Source organism: Thamnophis sirtalis, unplaced genomic scaffold (genome assembly GCF_051295495.1).
Source record: "Thamnophis sirtalis isolate CommonGarterSnake01/CBP01778 unplaced genomic scaffold, rThaSir2_p1.2 scaffold_4, whole genome shotgun sequence".
Taxonomy (NCBI): domain Eukaryota; kingdom Metazoa; phylum Chordata; class Lepidosauria; order Squamata; family Natricidae; genus Thamnophis; species Thamnophis sirtalis.
The window spans coordinates 133,413,158-133,437,613 of NW_028261384.1; the positions used below are offsets into that span (position 1 = coordinate 133,413,158).

General features: G+C 39.2%; 3 protein-coding genes across 3 annotated transcripts; 2 read left to right on the forward strand and 1 right to left on the reverse strand.

Moving 5' to 3' along the window:
- Positions 1-922: 922 nt before the first annotated feature.
- On the forward strand, positions 923-1,930 carry LOC148046721 (olfactory receptor 6X1-like). Its single transcript, XM_087714914.1, has one exon. The coding sequence runs from the start codon at positions 923-925 to the stop codon at positions 1,928-1,930; it is 1,008 nt and encodes a 335-aa protein (XP_087571040.1).
- A 6,706-nt stretch (positions 1,931-8,636) lies between these two features.
- On the forward strand, positions 8,637-9,644 carry LOC148046722 (olfactory receptor 6X1-like). The gene has a single exon (XM_087714916.1). The coding sequence runs from the start codon at positions 8,637-8,639 to the stop codon at positions 9,642-9,644; it is 1,008 nt and encodes a 335-aa protein (XP_087571042.1).
- A 4,466-nt stretch (positions 9,645-14,110) lies between these two features.
- On the reverse strand, positions 14,111-23,619 carry LOC148046723 (olfactory receptor 6X1-like). Its single transcript, XM_087712097.1, has 2 exons — positions 22,710-23,619; positions 14,111-14,272 (listed from the first exon to the last, which is right to left on the reverse strand). The coding sequence occupies exons 1-2, from the start codon at positions 23,617-23,619 to the stop codon at positions 14,208-14,210; spliced, it is 975 nt and encodes a 324-aa protein (XP_087568223.1). The 3' UTR covers positions 14,111-14,207.
- Positions 23,620-24,456: the final 837 nt, after the last annotated feature.

Here is a 24,456-nt window from a genome sequence, read left to right on the forward strand (position 1 = left end):
TCTCTTCTAGGGAAATATAATATTTTGCCCCTTTAATATATTCCTCAAAATATTTCATTCTTTTAAGAGGAAGGGATTCCCACATCCCAAAGGTGCTTTCTTCCTAAAGGTGTCTGGATGTTCTTGTTTGGCTTAAAAATGTTTTCCTTCTCATTCAAAAAGCTTCTCCAGAACTGAAGAATTGAGAAAAAATGGTTCCTCTTTGGAAGCTTAAAAATAGGTTACTATCTGCAACTTGGTAAAGATTTAGGCAAATCATGTTTTATGAATGCTTTAGCTTTGGGGCTCTTTCAGTCAATGGGGTTTTATCGGGAATCTCATGAAATCATGGGATTGGGAGTGACAGCATGATCTTAGAAAATGAAACAACTACTTTGAATCAAGGGAAGGAAGCACAAGATTCAGAGTCTCAAAGATGCAATGGATCACAGTTTGATTTTCTTCTTAATTCTTCCTTCACACTGCACAGTCCTATCAACTCTTCTTCTCTAATGTTGAAATCACATTCCCCTCTCTCTTATTTCAGGAAAGAAGAAGATGGCCAATATAACATCTGAAATATCTGAAATATAATGTGGGGCACCTGAATTTTGACATTACAAATAGTAACATTCCATATACCTTTTGACATAATGTACTGCAAATGATAAAATGCAATTCCTTTTTCATTAAACAATAATAGTCAGTTTTCCACACAGACAAATGTAGATAAACAGAACATTTCAGAAGTTTTCAATGCACTGTGCTTCCTTCCTCCATCCTTCTTTCCTGCATTGAGATTTTTTTTCTTCATCTGTTTCTGTTTCTTAACTTTATTTGAAAATGTAATGTATGCCTTAGCAGTAATTTTTGAAATGCTAGATGTTATCTGAGCTACCGCTGAGAAATCATTGACCATTTGGAAATGATGGAGCCTAGGAATATGTCCAGAGTAACTGAGTTCATCCTATTAGGAATTCCTTTTCTGTATGATTTTCACCGATTCTTTTTTGTGCTGGGTCTCTTCATGTACCTTGTAACCATCCTTGGGAATGGCTTCATCCTCATCATCGTCGCAATTGAGCCAAGACTTCAGACCCCGATGTACTTCTTCCTCAGCAACCTTGCTTTCCTGGAGATCTGCTATACCTCCACTGTGGTACCCAAGTTACTACAGACATTTATGCAAACAAGGACCACCATCTGTTTCCACTGTTGCCTTACTCAAGGGTTTTTTCACTTCTGTTTTGGTAGTACAGAACTTTTCATCCTCACTGCTATGGCCTTTGATCGCTATCTGGCCATCTGCAAGCCCCTTCAATATCCCATCATGATGTCCAAGCACGTGTGCCTTCAAATGTCTCTGGCCACCTGGTATGCCGCCTTTATTATTATCTTTCCTAATTGTTTTATGGTTTGGAAACTGCCGTTCTGCGGGTCCAATATTGTTGACCATTTCTTCTGCGATTTCGGTCCTCTGTTGAGCCTCGCCTGCGCGGACACTCATGTCATTGAGTTTCTCGGAATGTTGGGTGCCTTTGTCAGTGTGATTATGACCTTGCTTCTCATCATTCTGTCCTACATTTTCATCATTGCCACCATCCTACGGGTTCCCTCTGCTGTAGGACGGAAGAAGTCCTTCTCCACCTGCTCATCTCACCTGTTGGTGGTGTCCATTTTGTATGGTGCTCTTGCCTTCATGTACGTGAGGCCCGATGTCCACTCCTCCAACCACTTCACAAGGACTGTGGCAGTCTTGAACACCACTCTTACCCCAATGCTGAATCCTTTCATATACACCATTCGGAATGCCGAAGTCAAAACAGCCGTCCAGAATGTAATCCATAAAAGGAAAGGGACCTTAAATTCAGATAATGATTGGAACAATAGTTCCAGAACTCTCAAACGTAGTAGAAATAAGATGAAATTTAGAGGTTTGTGGCATCAGTGACATTTTGAGTGACATAATCAGAATTCAACTGGCAATAATTTTAGACTTAAATTAGAATTCAACTGGCAATAATTTTACACTTAAAAACACGTCTAGTTTGATGAAAACAAAGATTAGGGGTGACATGATAACAGTATTCCAATATCTTGGGAGCTGCCACAAAGAAGAGGGAGTCAAGCTTTCCTCCAAGGCACCAGGAGATAGAACAAGAAGCAATGGGTGAAAACTAAACAAGTTGAGAAACAATTTAGAACTAAGAAGAAATTTCCTGACAGTTAGAACAATAAATCCGTGGAACAACTTGCCACCAGAAGTTGTAAATGCTCCAACACTGGAAGTTTTAAAGAAGAGACTGGACAACCATTTGTCTGAAATGGTATAGGGCTTCTTGCTTGAGCAGGGAGTTGGACTACAAGACCTCCAAGATCCCTTCCAATTGTTATTGTTAGATACGTTCAATGATAAAATATTGTTATCATTGAACATGTTGACTAGGAGACCTACAATTTCCCTTCCTACTTTGTTATTCCCTTTCCCCTATCCCATTCTATCCCAATCGATTCCATTCTGTCCCATTCCATTCCTCTCCACACCTGTATCTTTATCATGTGACCATGAGGGATGCTGCACTGGTCTTAAGTGTGAAAAATAGCCATCAGTCACCTTTTTCAGCGATGTTGTCACTTCAAACAGTCACTAAACAGAGGGTTGTAAGTTGAGGACTAACTATGTTACACCACATGGAATGCCGAAGTCTAAAAATCCATCCAGAATGTAATCCATAAAAGGAAAGGAACCTCAAATTCATATAATGATTGAAACAGTAGTTTCAAGACTCAGAAATGTAGTAGAAGCAAGATGAAATTTAGAGGATTGTGGCATCGGTGACATGTTGAGTGACACCATCAGAATTCAACTGGCAATAATTTCAGACTTAAAAACACATGTCTAGTTTAATGAAAAGAAGGATTAGGGGTGACATGATAACAGTATTCCAATATCTCAGGGGCTGCCACAAAGAAGAGGGAGTCAAACTATTCTCCAAGACACCTGAGGGTAGAACAAGAAGCAATGGGTGGAAATTAATCAATGAGAGAAGCAGCTTAGAACTGAGGAGAAATTTCCTGACAGAACAATTAATCAGTGGAACAGCTTGCCTCTGTAAGTTGTGAATGCCCCAACACTGGAAGTCTTCAAGAAGATGTTGGATAGCCATTTGTCTGAAACAGTATAGGGTGTCCTGCCCAAGCAGGGGGTTGGTCTCGAAGACCTCCAAGGTCCCTTCCAACTCTGCTATTGTATTGTATAATACACAAGTCCTATTTTGATTCTTAAAAAGATGATTTCTTCTATGAATTCCATTCCATAGCAGATATACATAAGCCATGATTTAATAATCAGAAATGTTTCTCTTTACAAGTTGTCCTTTGTTGTTGAGCTCAGGCCTCAGCAAAATAATGAAGCATTTGTGGAAAAAGATGCATCCCAATAAACCAGCACTAGAGGCTAAGATGGAAAAGATCTCCACAGCTACCATACAATCTCCTTTAGTGCTCAAGTAGGTGGGGAAAAATTGCATCCTGCTGGCAGACAGCAGAGCTGGCAGCAGAGTCAGACAGTGGGGAGGTTGGGGAGGAACATGGGCCAGTCCTGGGGGTTGAGGTAAACTCAGAGAAAGGCTTTATGTCAGAATCAGAGAGGGAGTTAGACAGCAGTGAGGCAGAAGAACACCTGGATCCTGTTCCCAGTGTGCTCATTCACAGAGCTGTCTGAAGACAAGAAAAACTAAGAATGCAGGGTTGACTTAGGAGTAAAGCTGCACCTTGGCAGTGATTGCCCCCTCCCATGGGAAACATAAGATGAACAAACAGGGAATGGGCAATGTTAGGAATATAATCTAACAGTTGGGTTGGCAATATATAAATCATGTAACAATGTTGTATCTGTTTCTTTAAATCATACTGTAAAATGTGATTGGTTGCTGTTTTCCTCAATCGGCCTTAAGAGGGAGCCAGAACACCTGTTAGCTCTCTGTTTGTTAGATGCTGGCCTGATCTGATCTGAGTGCTGTGAGTTATTGTAAGTTTTGCAACTGTTAGCAAACTTTGAGTACTGAACTGATTATATGACACTGGACTATGTTATTTGGATTATCTCTTAACTGAAAGACATTGATGACTGACTGTCTTAACTGTGTATGACTTGGACTGTTTGATGGACTCTGATACCTCTATTTCCATGAAAGTAAAAGCCTATTTAAGCTGCAGTGTCTCTGTATGCTGGTTTGTGTGTTCTCCAACACAACTCTCACAACGCTTCTCTGAACGCACTCGCTCTCCCAACGGGGAGCTTACCTAACAGGCTTTTGCAGGAAACCATTCACTCATTGGGTCGGTTCAAGAGTGGACAGTTCTCTGTGGGACTATAAGAGACTCTGTGCCAAGTTTCCCTTGCCCTGCATTTGGAAACCAGTTATCTTGCAGTGCTCCAAATGAGATAAGGTGCGTGGGGATAAACATTCCTGTGAAAGACTGTTTACTAAGCCTTGCAGATTCTGAATGAAAGGAATTCACAGTGCTGTAAATAAAAGAGGTTTTGCAGGGACTTCTTGCTTTCTACGGCAGCCAGGGTCAGAACAGTCAACCTATTCTCCAAAACACCTGAGAGTGGGACAAGAAGCAATGGATGGAAACTAATCAAGGAGAGAAGCAACTTAGAACTGAGGAGAAATTTCCTGACAGTTAGAACAATGAATCAGTGGAACAACTTGCCCCCAGAAGTTGTGAATGCCCCAACACTGGAAGTCTTTAAGAAGATGTTGGACAGCCATTTGTCTGAAACAGTATAGGGTTTCCTGCCTTGGGAGGGGGTTGGACTAGAAGACCTCCAAGGTCCCTTCCAACTCTGCTATTGTACTGTAACTGTTTGTCTCATTTGTCTGATCACGTGACCCTGGAACAATGCAACCGTCATAAATATGAATCAGATTTTGATCATGTGACCATGGGGATGCTGCAATGGTCATAAGTCACCCTTTTCAGTGGTGTTTTCACTTCAAACTGTCACTAAACAGATGGTTGTAAGTTGAGGACTACCTATGTACTGTAGCTCAAGGTTTGAAAATACTGAACATGTTAACAGCATTTGTGGTGATTCTTCAGTCATAAATAAATATGCTATTTATACGAAGGGGAATGGGTTTTGTTCTGAATTTATTGGAATTTATATCCCAACTTTCTTCTCGAGTGGCAATCAAAAGCTAAATAAATTAAAGGGGGGAGGAAAATCATTTATTCCAGGCATATATATCAGACAACAAAAATATGGAAATGACACAGAGAAAGATCTCCCAGAAGTGACAAAAGAGTAATTGATGGGTGTGTGGGAGACTTGACAACTAGAGGTAGATGTAGAGGCAGATGGAATATCTTATATTAAATATGAGTGATATAAGGAGATACAAGATCCCAAGGGAAGAATATGGGAGATTGGCCAAAGACAATGAGTTGAAATACTAAAAAGGGCAAGAGATGACGGATAGATATAGAATACTTCCTAATATAGCATTTGCTTGATTAAGAGTTAGAAAATAGAGGTAGAAACTAGAGAAGGGGAAAATATTACAATGCACACTGCTATATAAAATATTGTAACTACCATGTAGACATCAATGTTAGAAGATGAAAGATTATGCCCATGTATACCTGGATGGTATTACTATTGTTATTAGCATTATGTATAAAGTAAATTGACCCAAACTCCACACTGTTCACTAAGTACTTATGTATGTTAAAGGAACAACTATAAACAAAGTTATTAAAAAATGTCCAGAGAATTAGCAAAGCTCAGATCAAACTGTATTATGATTTTGACATGCTTCTCTTTTATTTAGTCTTCCATAAAAAGGAAGGGATCTCAAAGCCAAAAACTGAAACAATTCAACTATTCTGTCCACGCACTCCTTTCCAGAATAAAAGGATTACACTAGAACAAAAGTTCCCAAAAGTTTTAATAGACATGTAATTTTGGACTTAATTGATCCTTTTCTTACTTTTAAAATACTAATTTAAAAAAAACCCAGAATGAATGTCACTAAATGAATGATTGTAAGTTGAGAGATACATTTTTTATAAAAAAAGAAACTATGTGTCAGCGTTCCAAATATCATCCAGAATTAAATCAGAGTCCAAGGCAGAGTTATCCTTAAAGTTCCAATTTAATAAAACAGACATGTTGGCATCATGCTATGGAATCCCAATTCTGAGACTTCCTGGGATTCCACCCTGATTAAAGTTCATGATCTTGTCCCCACACCTACAAATCCATCACATGGTCCAATCCTCTTCTTCCTCACAGGAATCTCCACCCGGCTTCTTCCGGTCAGGTGCAAAGGTGCGGAGAAAAAAAATAACTTTGAGCTTCTAGAAAGGATTTTTTTATTTTGAAAACAACACATTCTACCCCTTGCTATCCCCCCGCCCTTAATGAGAGTGGGGCAGGCCAAAGATTCTTAAAGGAACCACTGCAGGCCTGACACTATGCATGTAGGAATTGACCCAATTAATCTGCCCTCCTAATTATCAATCCCTTTTTCTCAGCTTGGCCTAGATAATTTCAGACGACCCATTTCCATTATTTCAAAGTTGTTCTTTGAAGATATCCAGACATAAACTACTAATTGGCCTAAGGGAAACTATTACATCAGTTACAATATCCCTAAGGAGCGATTAAGGAAATACAATTTTCTGACTATTCTGTCCTAGGGAAGAGAGTTATATGTAGAATCTGTCTGTGGTAACTTTGTCTTTGCAACATGTTTGATGATGGCCAGGAGGGTAAGAAAGGAGATTCTATATATATTTTTTTGTGGTTGAACATGTTGTGGTTGACAATTTTGTATACATCCTGTTGAAATGTCAATCTAAGCAAGTTTCTGCATCCTGAGTGCAGGTTCTTCTTATCGAGATTAAACATATCAACCAAATACATACAACTTTGCTGTATGGAAATTGGCAAGGATGCAACTAATTCAAAATCTCAGATTCAAGACGAGTGAATAAGCATCGGGATAGAGCTGGAAGGGACATGGGTGGTCTTCTACATTAAATAGATGCAACATTGAAATTGCTTGGGATTTAAGATGTGGAACTGAGAGAGATTTTTTAAATAAGGACATTGCATTGTTTTGCTAAATCCAACTTTGGAGAGCCTTCTACTAAGATCTAGCCATGGAGGAATAGGTTTTTGAGAGGCTCCCTGATTCTTACAGTTGTCAATGCAATGGTCGAAAAGATGGAGATACAAAGAAAGAAGGAGAATCCCACTTGCTCTATCATTTTAGGATTCTATGATTTCGAGTTGGCTGGCTTATTTTACAGATGTAAAATTATCGATAAAGAAATCCCTATCTGTCCTTTTTAAAGAATTCCCTGTATGGAGGTTCTCAGTCATCCAGGTCATGTATCTCCCTGCAAGTAGCAGTGTTTGTGTCACCCACATTTATCACAAAAAGGAGATTTGGAGTGCTCTGGGGTGATGCAGTGAAGGGGCTTGTGTTGTGAAAGGATGTTGGACAATTTCTATTGTGGCTTAATGGCTTTATCCGGTGTTGGATCATGAGTAAGGGTCTAATCCTACCATCCTGCCCTTTGCTGCAGGAAGTTTCGAAACATTCTGTCCTGAATGGATTATCAAATCTGCATTTCTAAAAGGTGCCTCCTCGGTTTATGCTTGCCGGCAAGGAGACTGGGGCTGCTTCCCGCCTCTAAAAAAACCCCATGTTTCTCCATTTCTCTTCTAGGGAAATATAATATTTTGCCCCTTTAATATATTCCTCAAAATATTTCATTCTTTTAAGAGGAAGGGATTCCCACATCCCAAAGGTGCTTTCTTCTTAAAGGTGTCTGGATGTTCTTGTTTGGCTTAAAAATGTTTTCCTTCTCATTCAAGAAGCTTCTCCAGAACTGAAGAATTGAGAAAAAATGGTTCCTCTTTGGAAGCTTAAAAATAGGTTACTATCTGCAACTTGGTAAAGATTTAGGCAAATCATGTTTTATGAATGCTTTAGCTTTGGGGCTCTTTCAGTCAATGGGGTTTTATCGGGAATCTCATGAAATCATGGGATTAGGAGTGACAACATGATCTTAGAGAATGAAACAACTACTTTTCAAGGGAAGGAAGCACAAGATTACAAGTCTCAAAGATGCAATGGAACACAGTTTGATTTTCTTAATCTTCCTTCACACTGCACAGTCCTATCAACTCTTCTTCTCTAATGTTGAAATCACATTCCCCTCTCTCTTATTTCAGGAAAGAAGAAGATGGCCAATATAACATCTGAAGTATCTGAAATATAATGTGGGGCACCTGAATTTTGACATTACAAATAGTAACATTCCATATACCTTTTGACATAATGTACTGCAAATGATAAAATGCAATTCCTTTTTCATTAAACAATAATAGTCAGTTTTCCACACAGACAAATGTAGATAAACAGAACATTTCAGAAGTTTTCAATGCACTGTGCTTCCTTCCTCCATCCTTCTTTCCTGCATTGAGATTTTTTTTTCTTCATCTGTTTCTGTTTCTTAACTTTATTTGAAAATGTAATGTATGCCTTAGCAGTAATTTTTGAAATGCTAGATGTTATCTGAGCTACCGCTGAGAAATCATTGACCATTTGGAAATGATGGAGCCTAGGAATATGTCCAGAGTAACTGAGTTCATCCTATTAGGAATTCCTTTTCTGTATGATTTTCACCTATTCTTTTTTGTGCTGGGTCTCTTCATGTACTTTGTAACCATCCTTGGGAATGGCTTCATCCTCATCATAGTCGCAATTGAGCCAAGACTTCAGACCCCGATGTACTTCTTCCTCAGCAACCTTGCATTCCTGGAGATCTGCTATACCTCCACTGTGGTACCCAAGTTACTACAGACGTTTATGCAAACAAGGACCACCATCTGTTTCCACTGTTGCCTTACTCAAGGGTTTTTTCACTTCTGTTTTGGTAGTACAGAACTTTTCATCCTCACTGCTATGGCCTTTGATCGCTATCTGGCCATCTGCAAGCCCCTTCAGTATCCCATCATGATGTCCAAGCACGTGTGCCTTCAAATGTCTCTGGCCACCTGGTATGCCTCCTTTGTTATTATCTTTTTTCATTATTTTATGGTTTGGGGATTGCCATTCTGTGGGTCCAATGTCATTGACAGTTTCTTCTGCGATATCGGTCCTCTGTTGAGTCTTGTTTGTGCAGACACCCATTTCATTGAGTCTCTCAGACTGTCGACTGCCTTTGTTGTTGTGATTATGACCTTGCTTCTCATCGTTCTGTCCTACATTTTCATCCTTGCCACCGTCCTACACATTCCCTCCGCCGTGGGGAGGAAGAAGGCCTTCTCCACCTGCTCATCTCACCTGTTGGTGGTGTCCATATTGTATGCAGCTCTTGTCTTCATGTACGTCAGGCCCAATGTCCAGTCTTCATACCGCTTCACAAGGACTGTGGCAGTCTTGAACACCACTCTTACCCCAATGCTGAATCCTTTCATATACACCATTCGGAATGCCGAAGTCAAAACAGCCGTCCAGAATGTAATCCATAAAAGGAAATGGACCTTAAATTCAGATAATGATTGGAACAATAGTTCCAGAACTCTCAAATGTAGTAGAAATAAGATGAAATTTAGAGGATTGTGGCATTGGTGACATTTTGAGTGACACAATCAGAATTCAACTGGCAATAATTTCAGACTTAAGACACATGTCTAGTTTAATGAAAAGAAGGACTAGGGGGAGACATGATAGCAGTGTTCCAATATCTCAGGGGCTGCCACAAAGAAGAGGGAGTCAAACTCTTCTCCAAGGCACCTGAGGGCAGGTCAAGGAGCAATGGGTGGAAATTAAGCAAGGAGAGAAGCAATGTAGAACTAAGGAGAAATTTACTGTCACAATCAGCGAAGCGTGTGCCCAGCGAACCAGTTGTTAAAGCAGCAGGATCCTACCCCTGATTCTACATCTGTAAAATAAGCCAGCCATCTCCAAATAATAGAATCCTAAAATGATGGAGGAGGTGGGATTCTCCTTCTCTCAGTGTATCTCTCCATCTTTTCATCCATCACATCAACAACTGCTAGAATCGGGGAGTTCCTTTGTGGCTAGATCTTAGTAGAGGGGTCTCCATTTTAGGATTTATCAAAAGAATTCAATGTCCTTTAAAAAAAAAAAATTCTCAGTTCTACGTCTTAAATCCCAAGCAATTTCAATGTTGCATCTACATAATCTAGAAGACCTCTAAGGTCCCTTCCAGCTCTATTCTGATACTGATGCTTATTTATTTTTATTTTATTTTATTCATTTTATTTGGCTTTTCAAACTTGTAAAAGATAACAGGTATAAGTATAAAAATAAATATGAGCACAGTAAATGGGTACGAACAAATGGAGACAGGAGAACAGGGACGGTAGATCCATTGGAACGCTTATGCACGCCCCTTACAAACCTCTTGGGAATGGGGTGAGGTCAACAGTAGTCAGTCTTAGGTTAAAATTATGAGGGTTTGGAGATGTAACAACAGGTCAGGTTGCACATTCCAGGCAAGTTGTATTTTCTGCAGTCGAGTTTGGAGAGGTTTACCTTGAGTTTGTATCTATTGTTTGCCTGTGTATTATTGTAGCTGAAGCTAAAGTAGTCATTGTCAGGTAGGACATTGTAGCAGACAATTTTGTGTACTACGCTTAGGCCAGACCGAAGGCGGCGTAGTTCTAAGTTGTCTAAGCCCAAAATTTAAAGTCTGGTGACATAGGTTTATTCACATTATTATTATTATTTACTTTATTCATTAAACATGAAACTCAGCCAACTGAACATTTAAAAATGCATTACAAATACCATTGATTGGTGCTAATGGTTGATACGGTTTGTTGCCAGGATCCTAGGGATCAACCAAGGACCTTCTTAAAATACATATAAGATGTTTCAGGAAGCACAGTTTTTTTGCAGTTCCGCTGGTGTTATTGCAGGAAGCTGTAATTTGTTGATGTATCTTGTAAAATTCTTGGACATGGTGCCAAATGCCCCGATGACAATGGGTATCTGTTGTGGCCCAGCAGGAGCCGTTGGAGCTGCCACCAGACTCCGACAGCAAGGGGCCCTATGAGTCAGCTCTGGAGGATGTGGAGGACCCTGGATTCTGACTCTAAGCAAGGCGCAGAGAGGCTGGTTGGCCAGCAGGAGGCGCCTGAGTCTTGGACCAGTGGGGAGGAGACAAGGGAGTGTGATACGGATGTCATGCATTGGAGCAGTGGGGAGGAGACAAGAGAGTTGTTCCTGGATGCCCGGCAATGGAGAGCTAATAGGCGTAAGGAACAGTTACGCAGTTACAAGAGATAATTGCACTCAGTTGGTGGTAATTAGGCTCCTCTCAAGACTATAAAAGGAATGATTGTGCACCCGCTCATTGCAGGAGTCAACATATTCACTAGAGCTGGAGAACTCTCATGGCTAGCTTGGCAGGCTGGATTGCTGCCAAGGTTAGTCTGTGCTGGATCGCTGCTAACGTCTGGACTGTGCTGGATTGCTGCCAAGGTCTTGTCTCTGTGTTAATAAATTCTTGAAGTATCTTTGTCTTGGCATGCTTTGGTGTAGGACAAGGGGGGGTCAGAACAGGAATCCCTGTTACATGCTTCATCCATAGCCGTGTAGTTTCGATGGCCAAGTTGCAATATTTCATTATTTTTTCTAGCTCTTTTTCTTCGACTCTGGCATCTTCAGGAACAGCGATATCAATAAACTGTACACTTTGGATGGGCAGGTCTTGCCGTCGCAACCATGACATGCAATCTTGGATCTCCAGGATTGCTGTTGACATCTCTGTTTCTGGACGGTCCTTTTGGACCTAAACTGTTCTGAAGGAACAGTGACAGAGAAGAGCATGTCTTGCTGATCATCGCAAAGTCCCTGATTGATCCAGGAGAAAGCTCTTTTTACCAGCTACAAGAGAAGCAACCAAAATGGCTGCCAAAAGTTGGGATAAGCCTCTGAAACAGAAGCTGTGCAGGACTGTGTCATATTGGTGAGAAAAAAAAATATTATTAGAGAAGGGAAAACCCAAAAGAATTGGAATTTAAAATAAAATTGAAGACAGAAGAAAATAAGCGGTGAATTAACTCTGGTTTAAGACGATCATGTTATCTTTTCTACCTTAACTTTGTTTGTTTTCTCTGGATGGACTCTTTACAAATGCCTCTTACTTTTAAACTGGACTGGTCTCTTTTTTTCCTTTCTTCCTCTATAGTTCCTCCATTTTTTGTACTTGTGAATTAAAAGCTTCTTCTCTTGTAAGGCTGGGACGGAGCGTAATTTTTACACTTTTTTCTTTTTCTCTCTTGGACAGAGAGGCAGAAACAGATGGAAAAGAGGTAACACTGCCATCCAGAATGCGGTCGCGCGAGCGATTGTGGGTGCACCTCGTTTCACCCACATAACACCTATCACGTTTCACCCACATAACACCTATCCTCCGTGAGCTGCACTGGCTACCTGTCAATCTCCGGGTGCGCTTCAAGGTGCTACTTGTCACCCATAAAGCCCTACATGGTAGTGGATCTGGGTACTTGAGAGACCGCCTACTGCCAATTACCTCCACGTGACCAATTAGATCTCATCGATTAGGCCTCCTCCGAGTTCCATCTGCCGGTCAATGCCGACTGGCAACTATGCGGAGGAGAGCCTTCTCGGTGGCAGCTCCGACCCTATGGAACGATCTCCCCATGGAGATTCGTACCCTCACCACCCTCCAGACCTTCCGCACAGCCCTCAGAATCTGGCTATCCCGTCAGGCCTGGGGCTAAGACTGTAACCCGCCCGAATGGTATGAATGTTGTGTTTTTAATTATGTACTGTCTTATATGTTAAAAGTTTGTCTCCCCCTCCCCTTTGGGTTGTGAGCCGCCCTGAGTCCCCCCAGGGAAAAGGGCGGCATATAAATAAACTTCTACAATCTACAATCTACAATCTAGTGGCTAGAGGCTTGGCAATACCTTATAAAGCTATAAGCTTTGTTTACTGAAAGGCTCAGTGAAAATGTTTTTTTTTTTTTGTTAATTAAATGTTTTTTTAATTTTAGTTTGAAACAAGTATAGCATCTTTCTTAATATATCAATCGATTACAAATAAGTTTTGGTACATCTCCTCCACAGTCAACCAACGTAACTCATATTAACTCAAGCATTATTATATCCATTTTCATTTAACTGTAATTATTATTTAGGAGTATTGGTAGGAGTAATAATCTTGAACAATATCTACCCACACCGATGGGAAGGGAGAGAAATCAAAAAAAAGAAAAAGAAAAAAAGAACAAATATAAAGTAAAAGTTAAGATAAAAAATAGTAGATAATACAAAAAAGACAAAAACAATAATCAGGAAAACAAAACAAAACACAGGTGTCTGTTATGAAAAGAAAAAAAAGAAGTATATCAACTGGTTACAACATGTTTTGGTGCTTCTCTTCCATTAATTCATATTAATTCAGATATCTTAACTCAAATATTTACCATATCAACATCATTATACCTCCAGTTTCAATTATTATGGTTATTTAAACATCCTTCATCTTTAGCTATGTTAAAGAATTAATCCATAGCACATGCTGACAATTCATTTACTTATTTGTAAATTCCTCTATTGTCATCAAATCCTCATATCCTATTTTAGCTAAACCTCCATAATATTCAGTTATATCATATATCATAACATTTTCCCAGTATTGATTAACATTTGATTGTATGAATTTTATTTAGTTTTTTTTAATAGTGCTAATTATTATAGTTAATACTCTTTATGTATAATCTAAAGGCGTTTTTTCATATCCAATTGCCAGTTATCATATCAACTCCACATTATATACATTACTATCAGTATCCATTATTATTCAGCAATATCTGTTACAAGAGCGAGCGATTGTGTTTAACTAGTTTTCAATTGTATTCATCAATCTATCAGCCAGTTCCAAATTATATATATTGCTATCCATATCAGTCATTATTCAGCTATATCTATTACAAATTGAAGTAATCCGATTTAGCTAATTTTTGGATGTATTGTCCCATCTGTCAGCCTGTGTCCCTCCAACAATGCGATTTCCTCAGCCCAGCAGCCATTCGTTGGATAGATTTACCAAATGTTTCCATAAGCAAATCCAAACAAAAATATTTCGGCACCTTTGGATTCTGAATGTCGGTGATGAAATAATAATGTTGTCTTAGGCTTATAAAATTTCCCAAATTAACTTTAATTCGCAAGGGTGGATTCTCCATTCCTCCTGCACTTTGTCTCTTTAAATGAATCTTCTTTATAGCTTCCCCCTCCCTTTCTTCCTCTGAGATAAACCAGACACCATTTCTCACATTTTCCATTTGTGTTTCAGGAACATTTAAGCATTCAACGATCTCAGTTTTAGCTTCAGATTTTAGAATCAGTTGATCCAGGGTTCTTTCCAATTTTTGGTAAGAATCAAAGAGTTCTTTACACGCAGAGAACAGAGCCTGAAATGAAATCTTGGAGGTATTTTGGGACGCCATGATGTGTCGTAGTTAAATATTAGAAGCTCTCTTTCCCCCCCCCCCACAGGCTTCGAAGTACTTTTTTTTTTGTCTCTTACAGGCTGTCAATCTTATCTAGTTGTAAACAGAACTAGGTAGTAAAGTAGTAAAAATGTCAAATCGTGACGGGCTAATTAGAAGGAGATAAGTTTTACGATCCACTTAGGGAGATTCAGAGGGGGGAGGATGTCGCGGAGTTTCTTGAAGCATTTAAGAAGTAAAGTAACCACCAGTCATAAAACCATTAGAAAAGCCAATTCGCCGCTAAATCTTCTTGTTGTTTGGTTTTCAATTAGCTTAATTTTTAACACGAACAGTCTCTCTTGGATAATAAAATCAGCTTACCAGATGACATCACTTCTTCCATTCTTAGGGGCAACCTGCAGTTTCAGTTAGCACGCAGCTAATCCAAAAAGGAATTGGCACGGGGAGTTAATACCCTCCCCCAGAGATTTGTGGATATCTCTGGAGTCCTGGGTCTCTCCCCACCTTCACTGTCGTCTACGGGACAGCTAGAGTTCAAAGAACCCGTCCAAAAATCCTTTGGTATAGAGGAATTTCAGGAGTAGCCTGAAACTCCATCTTCTCACTGCTAAGCCCCGCCTTCTTCCCCTCAGTGAAAATGTTTTGTTGATACAGGTGTTCCTTTGAAGGGAAGAAAAAGCTTTGATTTGAAAAACTCCACTGAATTTGTTTGAAACCTAAAAAGTCTCGGATGTTTTGGCAGTGTTTATAACCTGAATAATGGCACAACGTGAAGAAGAAAAGGCACTAACTTTGCAAAGAATTTTCTTAGAATTTCAAAAAGTTTTAATAATTACAGAGAGAATTGAAAAGAGACTTGAAATTATAGATCAAAAGTATGGGGACAGTGATGAAGTTTGAGGACAGAGCTGAAAAAAATAACAGAGACATATGAAAGTGATAAGAAAATTGTTGATACTGACAGCAAACTGAGAATGGCAAGTGTGAAATACGGAAGGGAGAAATTGATGAACCGGATCTTCATTTCGGATGTCAGAAAATAGATGAAGAAAGGAGAAAAAAATTGGCAGAAATAATGAGAGTTATCTCAGCAAAAGCACTAATGATAACAAAAGTGGATCTGATAAAAAGAGCAGATAAAGGGTTTCAAATTCTTATAATGAACAAGTTCTTAAGATAAGTCCACATAAGACTTTTCAAGAAAACATTTAGAATACAGACTTTACAAATGGCAAGAGATATTGGACTACACTATCTCTGGAAGGATACAGGATGAGGAAATGAAATGTCACAATCAATTTTAGTTAAATGTAGTTAAATTGTGAGTGCTATGTAGAACGTAATAACAAATAAATAGTCAAATAAATGATTAATAATGATAACAAAGCATTTATATATACTAAATTGATAATATGAAATCTTATACAAACTGTAAGTGGGGATCATGGAGATGATGTTGAAAAGGCCTTTTATAAAAGATAAACAATTCTATATAGAATGGATTATAATGATGTAATGTCATTGGATGGTTTCAGGATAATATAATAAAATGTTATAATATAAATTTACTTCAAATTTAATATGCCTTATGGTGAAAGGATGTAATAATAATTGGGCTTAATGGATGTTTAATCATTATAGCAATTTGTATACATGTATATACATAAGGTGGGCTTGGTTGGCATGTGACTGGGTGGGCATGGCCAACTTGGAAGATGTGGTGAAACTCACTTAACAATGCTCTTGCTTAGCAACCAAAATTTTGGGCTCAATTGTGATCATAAATTCTCTTTCTTTCTTTCTTTCTTTCTTTCTTTCTTTCTTTCTTTCTTCCTTCCTTCCTTCCTTCCTTCCTTCCTTCCTTCCTTCCTTTCTTTCTTTCTTTCCTTCCTTCTCTTTCCTTCTTTCTCTTTCTTTCTATTTTTTTCTCTCTCTCTCTTTTGTCTTCCTCTCCCTCCATTTCTTCCTTCCTTTCTTTCTTGTGTGTATCGCTCCCACCTTCTTTCTTTCTTTCTCCCTTCCCTCCTTTCTTTCTCCCTTCCTTCCTTCCTTCTTTCTTTCTCTCTCTCTCTCTCTCTCTCTCTCTCTCTCTCTGCTATCATGTCTCTCCTAGTCCTTCTTTCTATTAAACTAGATATACCCTGTTCCTGCAACCGTTCTTCGTATGTTTTAGTCTCCAGTCCCCTAATCATCTTTGTTGCTCTTCTCTGCACTCTTTCTAGAGTCTCCACATCTTTTCTACATTGTGGTGACCAAAACTGAATGCAGTATTCCAAGTGTGGCCTTACCAAGGCATTATAAAGTGGTATTAACACTTCATGTGATCTTGATTCTATCCCTCTGTTTATGCAGCCTAGAACTGTGTTGGCCTTTTTTGGCAGCTGCTGTACACGGCTGGCTCCTATTTAAATGGTTGTCCACTAGGACTCCAAGATCCCTTTCACAGTTACTACTGTTGAGCAAGGTACCACCTATATTGTACCTGTGCATTTCGTTTTTCTTACCTAAATGTAGAACCTTACTCTTTTCACCATTAAATTTCATTTTATTAGATAGTTCCCAATGTTCAAGTTTGTAAAGATCCTTCTGTATCTTAAGCCTGTCTTCTGGAGTGTTGGCTATTCCTGCCAGCTTGGTGTCATCTGCAAATTTGATGAGTTCCCCATTTATTCCCTCATCTAAATCATTGATGAAGATGTTGAAGAGTACTGGGCCAAAAACAGATCCTTGGCATTTAAATCTTCTGAAATGTTCTGTTTATCTACATTTGTCGCTCTGGAAAACTGACTATTATTGTTGAAACATCTACACATTTAATGAAGAAAGGAAATACATTTTATCATTTGCAGTATATTATGCCAAGAAGTATATGGAAAGTCTCCATGGTAATGTCAGAAATTGCATAATGCACCACATTATATTTCAGTCTTTGGATTGATATTTTGGACGTTACAGTGGCAATCTTCTGTTTTCCTGAAATAAAAGAAGAACACACTTAAACAGAAAAAATATCTTCCAAATAAAGGAGAGCTCAAAGGTGCTTTTTCAAAAGATTTTCCTTGTTTTTCCCAGATGGCATACTATTAGTTCTTCCTGTCAGAATTAAACCTTCCATCCAGGGATGGGTTCCTTCTAGTTCTAACCTCTTCTATAGAAGAGGTTCTACAAATCTACAGTGCCCTTTAGAACCAGTTCCAGCTCCCTCCCCCCGCCCGTCTGGATATCATCAAGATGAAGATTGAGAGGAGGAATTCTGGGAGTTGAAGTCCAGAACTCTTCATTGCCAGAGTTCCTGAGCCAACATGACTGGAGGAGGAATTCTGGGAGTTGAAGTCCACAAGTCTTAAAGCTATCAAGTTTGAACACCCCTGTTTTTTTTTCCTAAAGGGTTAGGGGTGCAAGGGTCTTGTAACTTGACAGCTTTAAGACTTGCGTGCTTCAAATGCCAGAGTTTCTGAGCCAACATTTTGGTTGCTAAGCAAGAGCGCTGTTAAGTGAGTTTCTCCACATTTTACAAGTTGGCCACACCCACCCAGTCACATGGCTGCCAAGCCACTCCCACCTGGTGACATGGCTGGCAAGCCCCTCCCATAAAGCAGGCCACACCTAAAGAAGAGGTTCTAAAAAAATTTGAAATCCACCACTGCTTCCATCCCCACCACCATCCCAGTCATAAATGATGAAGCTTCTTGGATGGGAAGCAAAACATCTTCAAGGAAAAACAAAGGACACCCAGTTACCTTTAGGAAGAAAGCACCTTTGGGATGTGGGAAGCCCCCACCCTCCTGGATGAATGAAACATTTTGAGGAATATATTAAAGGGGCAGAATATTATATTTCCCTAGAAGAGAAATGGAGAAACATTTTTTTTAGAGGCAGGAAGCAGCCCCAGTCTCCTTGCCTCCAAGCAGAAACTGAGGAGGAACCTTTTAGAAATGTAGATTTGATAATCCGTTCAGGGCAGGATGTTTTGAAACTCCCTGCATCAAAGGGCAGAATGGTAGGATTAGACCCTTACTCATGATCCAACAAAGGACAAAGCCATTAAGTGACAATAGGAATTGCCCAACATCCTTTCACAACACAAGCCCCTTCACTGCATCACCCCAGAGCACTCCAAATCTCCTTTTTGTGATAAATGTGGGTGACACAGACACTGTTACTTGCAGGGACAAACATGATCTGGATGACTGTGAATCTCCATACAGGGAATTCTTTAAAAAGGACAGTTATGGATTGCTTTATCGATAATTCTACACCTGTAAATTAAGACAGCAGATCCCAAATCATAGAATACTAAAATGATGGAGCAGGTGGGATTCTCCTTCTCTCTGTGTATCTCTCCATCTTTTCATCCATCACATCAACAACTGTTATAATCTGGGAACCTATGAAACTCCTGTTCTTCTGTGGCTAGATCTTAGCAGAGGGCTCTCCATAGTAGGATTTAGCAAAACAATGCAATGTCCTATATAGAGAGAGCTGGAAGGGACATTGGAAGTCTTTTAGATTAAATAAATGCAACATTGAAATTGCTTGGGATTTAAGCTGTAGAACTAATATCAGTTCTACAGCTTGAATCCCAAGCAATTTCAATGTTGCATCTATTTAATCTAAGACTTCCAATGTCCCTTCCAGTTCTATCCTGATGCTTATTCACTTCTCTTGAACCTGAGATTTTGAATTAGTTGCATCCTTGCCAATTTCCATACAGCAAAGTTGTATGTATTTGGTTGATATGTTTAATCTCGATAAGAAGAACCTGCACTCAGGATATAGAAACTTGCTTAGATTAACATTTCAACAGGATGTAAACAAATTTTTCAACCACAACATGTTCAACTAAGAAAAAAATATATAGAATCTCCATTCTTACCCTCCTGGCCATCATCAAACATATTGCGAAGACAATGTTACGACAGAAAGATTCTACATATAACTCTCTTCCTTAAGACAGAAGAGTCAGAAAAAGTTATTTCCTTAATTGCTCCTCAGGGATATTGTAACTGATGTAATAATTTCATTTAGGCCAATTAGTAGTTTGTGTATGGATGTCTTCAGAGAACAGTTTTGAAATAATGGAAATGGCTCCTCTGAAATTATCTAAACCAAGTTGAGAAATAGGGATTAATCATTAAGAGGGCCGATTAATTAGAAGGTTTTTTTTTGAGGGGGGAGAGAACTCTTTCTAGGCTGGGGGTGTCAAACTCAATTTCACTGAGGACTGCATCAGGGTTGTGTTTTACCTCAGGGGATGTGGTGGGCAGGGTGAGGGTGGGCATGGCCAGGTTGACATCACTCATGTTAGGAGCACCTATGGTGGCCAAGTGCTAAGGCAGAACTTCCATAAAATCCATCCTTACTCTCATTACTATCTTCCTTCCTTCCTTCCTTCCTTCCTTCCTTCCTTCCTTCCTTCCTTCCTTCCTTTTCTTCTTTTTCTTTCCCTCTTCATTCTCCTTTCTTCCTCCTTCCCCTCTTTTCTCATTTTTCTTTCCTTGCTCTCATCCCATATTTTCTCTGTCTTTCCTCTTTCCCTTTCTCCTTTCCTGTCGCTTCTTCCATGCTCAAATGCAAAAGGGGGAACATTTCTCCTTTTGTTTTGTTTTTAGTTTGCTTTGATAGCCCTCTGCCAGCAAAAACAGAGCTCAGAAGTACTCAAAAGTTCCACTACTGGTTCTCCAGAAGTGGTGAGAACCTGCTGAATACCACCTCTGATGTGAGGTCCCTAACAATGGTTTGAACTCTAAGCACATAGCACTTATAAGCAGTATCCCGAATGACAGGAATTAGAGATCCCTATAATCTTCTCAGCTATCCTCACCACTCTCTGTATGGACTTTCTATCTGAGGCACTTGCTGCCACCAAACCAAACAGTAATGAAGTTTGTTAAAAACCCAACAAACAGTGATGCAGTTTGTTAAAACGCTCTCAATAGTAGCTCTGTAAAAAGTGGCTAGGATAGAAGGAGAAAGATCTGCTTTGCTTATCCGACGCAGGAAATGCAGCTTGATGTGCAGGCAGTTCAAAGGTAGAAAGAATAGTCAACACCATGAAAAAGTGATTTAACACAAGGTTATACCTGAAAAGGATCTTGACAATGTTGGAATGAAATGAAGCTGTTCTTGCCAACGTTAAAAACTGTGGGCCACAAATTGTAAATTGAGATTTGGTGAAAAGACTTATAAACCTTATAAATTTTTGTTTAGATCTTGTTATGAAGGTATATATAATTTGGATCAGAAGAGAGGAGACGTGATACAAATAGGAAGCAATTGGTTTTTTTCTTTTTTCTTAGCTATAATAATAAGAAGGAAATGTTAATACGTACTTTTGGTGATTATTAACTAGAAATGTCAATATCTTTTAGACTGTTTTAGATTTTAAATGGTTATTTTGTTAACACTTATTAATAAATTTCTGTTTAGAAATGTTTATAAAGGTAAATCCCTTTCGGGCCTGTGGAGAGGAGAGGTGAGAAAAATAAATAATCTTTAGCTAACTACAATAATAACAAAGAAATGTTAATGGATAATATTTAATGATACAAGCAGGTGTGATGTACTAGTAAAAGTAAAATGGACAGAAGCGTCAATTTGTGAGTTGTGCGGGGAGGGAGAGGGAATGTTAGATATCTTTTTAACCAACTTTTTTCTAGAATAAGTTATAAAGATGTAAAGTTACGGCAGATTCATTGAGATTGGGGAAAAAAAATGCCAGTAGATGGCTGTCTCCTTAAAACCCTATTAAATGAAAATGGTGGTATAGTGATAGTAAAATATATAAATTCTAAAATTACAATTTAAACTGAATAAAATATATGTGATTGTGGAAGAAACGCACGAAATGTACCTGTAACCAATGGATACGTTTTCTACAAGATGTAATGAAAGATGATTTGGTGAGGTCGCGCAGTGGTTAGGGTGCAGTACTGCAGGCTACTTCAGCTGACTGTTAGCTCCAGTTTGGCGGTTCAAATCTCACCGGCTCAGGGTTGACTCAGCCTTCCATCCTTCCGAGGTGGGTAAAATGAGGACCCAGATTGTTGGGGGCGATATGCTGACTCTGTAAACCACTTAGAGAGGACTAAAAGCCCTATGAAGCAGTATATAAGTCTAACTGCTATTGCTATTGCTATTGCTATTGCTATTGCTATTGCTATTGCTATTGCTATTGCTATTGTGTGTTTTCCTTCAATAAAAACAATAAAAACTTTTAAAAAAAACCTGTGTGCTCATTTCTTACAAAAGTCTGTAAGTACCCTTCAATAGATAAGAATAAATTCCTTTTTTTTAAAAAATTCTCTGGTTTTTGCATCACATTAAACTTTGAAAGAAAGCATGAATAAGGGATAATATAACACAATCCGAGTAATCCTTTTATTATCATCAACATCAATCTCAGCATCACCCAACTGAAAATAATATTCAGGACACTTGAAGTTCTGATACTTCTGATATATTTTTTTTTATTACTTTGAATTAATTCTTCTTCAGAACTGGACAAGCTTATTGGATGAGAAGCAAAACATCTTAAAGGGAAAGCAAATTGCCTTTTGAAAAAAAAGCACCTTTGAGATGATCGTGTCCTAAGGGTTGGAATTAGAGTTATTTGTTTACGATTTACATAAAAAGAACCTGAATGTTTTTCAAAAGGTATATCCAAAATCTGTGGGGAAAAGTGAACATTTTCTGGACTTTCTTTTTTTTAAAAAAAACTCACTGAGAAATTTGTGGGCACCCAAATATAAGGCAATGTATTAAGTGCTGAGATGAATTAGATATTCCTCTTGGATCTTTGGCCTGCCACACTTTCTATTATTCTACTATGCATTTTCTATTGTGGGAAAATGGGAGGGAGGAGATTGTATGGAGTTAGATGCTATGTAGCCATAACAAAATTCTTTCTAGAAAGCCAAGGTCATCTTTTGTCTTTGCACCTCTGCACCTGACTGGAACTGGATGGGTGGAACTGCCAGCATGGCAATGGGAGGTTGGACCATGTGATGGACTTGTGGGTGTGTGGGCAAGATCCCTAACCCTAACCCTAACCCTGATTTACTTTTGGATGCTATTTGGAACCCTGATGTTAGATTTATGGTATTCCATGGTTCTTTAGTCAGTTATTTCTCCATTTCTTTTTTTAATTTACTTGTGAGTTTTCTCAAATACTTTCTTCCAGCTTAACCCCTTTTTCAGAGAATCTTTCACTTCTTTGTTCCTGAGGGTATAAATAAAAGGATTGAGCAATGGTGTAACCAATGTATTGAGAAGGGAAACTACCTTGTTCATATTTAATGACGCATGCCCTGTTGGTCTGACATAAATAAAAATAATTGCCCCATACAACAGAATAACAACTATTAAGTGAGAGATACAAGTAGAAAAAGCCTTTTGCCTTCCAGAAATGGATGGGATTCTCATCACAGCGGAGATTATGAAGATGTATGAAACCACCGTCAGCAAGGAATTGCTGAACACCACCACGGTGGCCACAATGAAGACTGTCCATTCAATGGGATGAGTGTCCGTGCAAGCCAGCTTTAGCAAGGGTCCAACGTCACAATAGAAGTGATTGATAGTATTGGGGCCACAGAATGGAAGTCGGAACACTAGAATGGTCTGTATCAAAACAGTCATCAGGCCACCAAGCCAGGATCCACAAGCCAGTTGAATGCAAACTCTGCTACTCATGATTGTGTGATAATGAAGGGGGTGGCAGATGGCCATGTAGCGGTCATAAGCCATGGCAGTGAGAAGGAAGAATTCTGTGGCTCCTAGGAAAAAGTGGGAAAAAGCTTGACCTTTGCAACCAGTCAGGCTGATAGATTTCTTGACGGCGAGTAAATTGGCCAAAAGTTTTGGGATTGTAGCTGTCACATACATGATTCCTAGGAAGGAGAGGTTGCTGAGGAAGAAGTACATTGGCTTATGGAGACTAGGGTCATAAGCCACGATGGCAACGATGACAATGTTCCCAGTGACGGTCAAGATATAAATCATCAAGACGCCCACAAACACCAGAAATCTTACTTTTAGGATACTGGGAAATCCCAGTAAAATGAATTCGGTGACAACTGTTTGGTTCTCCATCCCAAACCTATTCATCCAAGAGAAGAATAATTGTTCAGTATCAGAGGAATGAGTCATTGAAATTATTGTTCTACAGCTTGATGTTTTATCAGTCAACCCAACCCAACCCAAACCTTTGGCCTAGAAGCAAGTTCAATTATCCTCCTCCTCCTCCTCCTCCTCCTCCTCCTCCCCCCCTCCTCCTCCTCCTCCTCCTCCTCCTCCACCACCACCACCACCACCATCACCATCACCTCCACCACCACCACCACCACCACCACCATCATCATCATCATCATCATCATCATCATCATCATCATCATCATCATCATCATCATCACATTTTTCCCAAAAATGCAGGATCCACTTTTTGGAATCTAGAACCAAGTTCAGTAGGAATTTTAAAAAAAATTATATTTACATTTTCCAGAGCTTTTAGTGAAATATGTATGTATCAGAAAGATAATCTTGTTAAGTAAAGTTGATTATTTATCTTAAAAAATCTGCAACCTAAAGTTTTGTTGTATAGTTTCTATAACATAAATCTATCCATTTTTTCTTGGGCATTTGAAGAAAACAATCAAACTACCTCTCTTGCTTACTTTTATACTGATACTTGCACATGTCTAGGCTATTTTAAGTTCTTCTTAAGGGAAGGTGAAGGGGCACCCTCTGTCCCACCAATTTTCCCTGTTAATTTTCTCTTACTTTTGGGGTGTGTCCCCCCCCCCCCGTGGTATTCAGTTAGAATCTACTTTCCTGTTACCTGAATCCATTAGTCTATCGGTTCACCCACAAATGCGCGAACGACAAAAGCGCGCCTGACTAAACTGCGGTGACAAAACCGCGAGTTCTAAA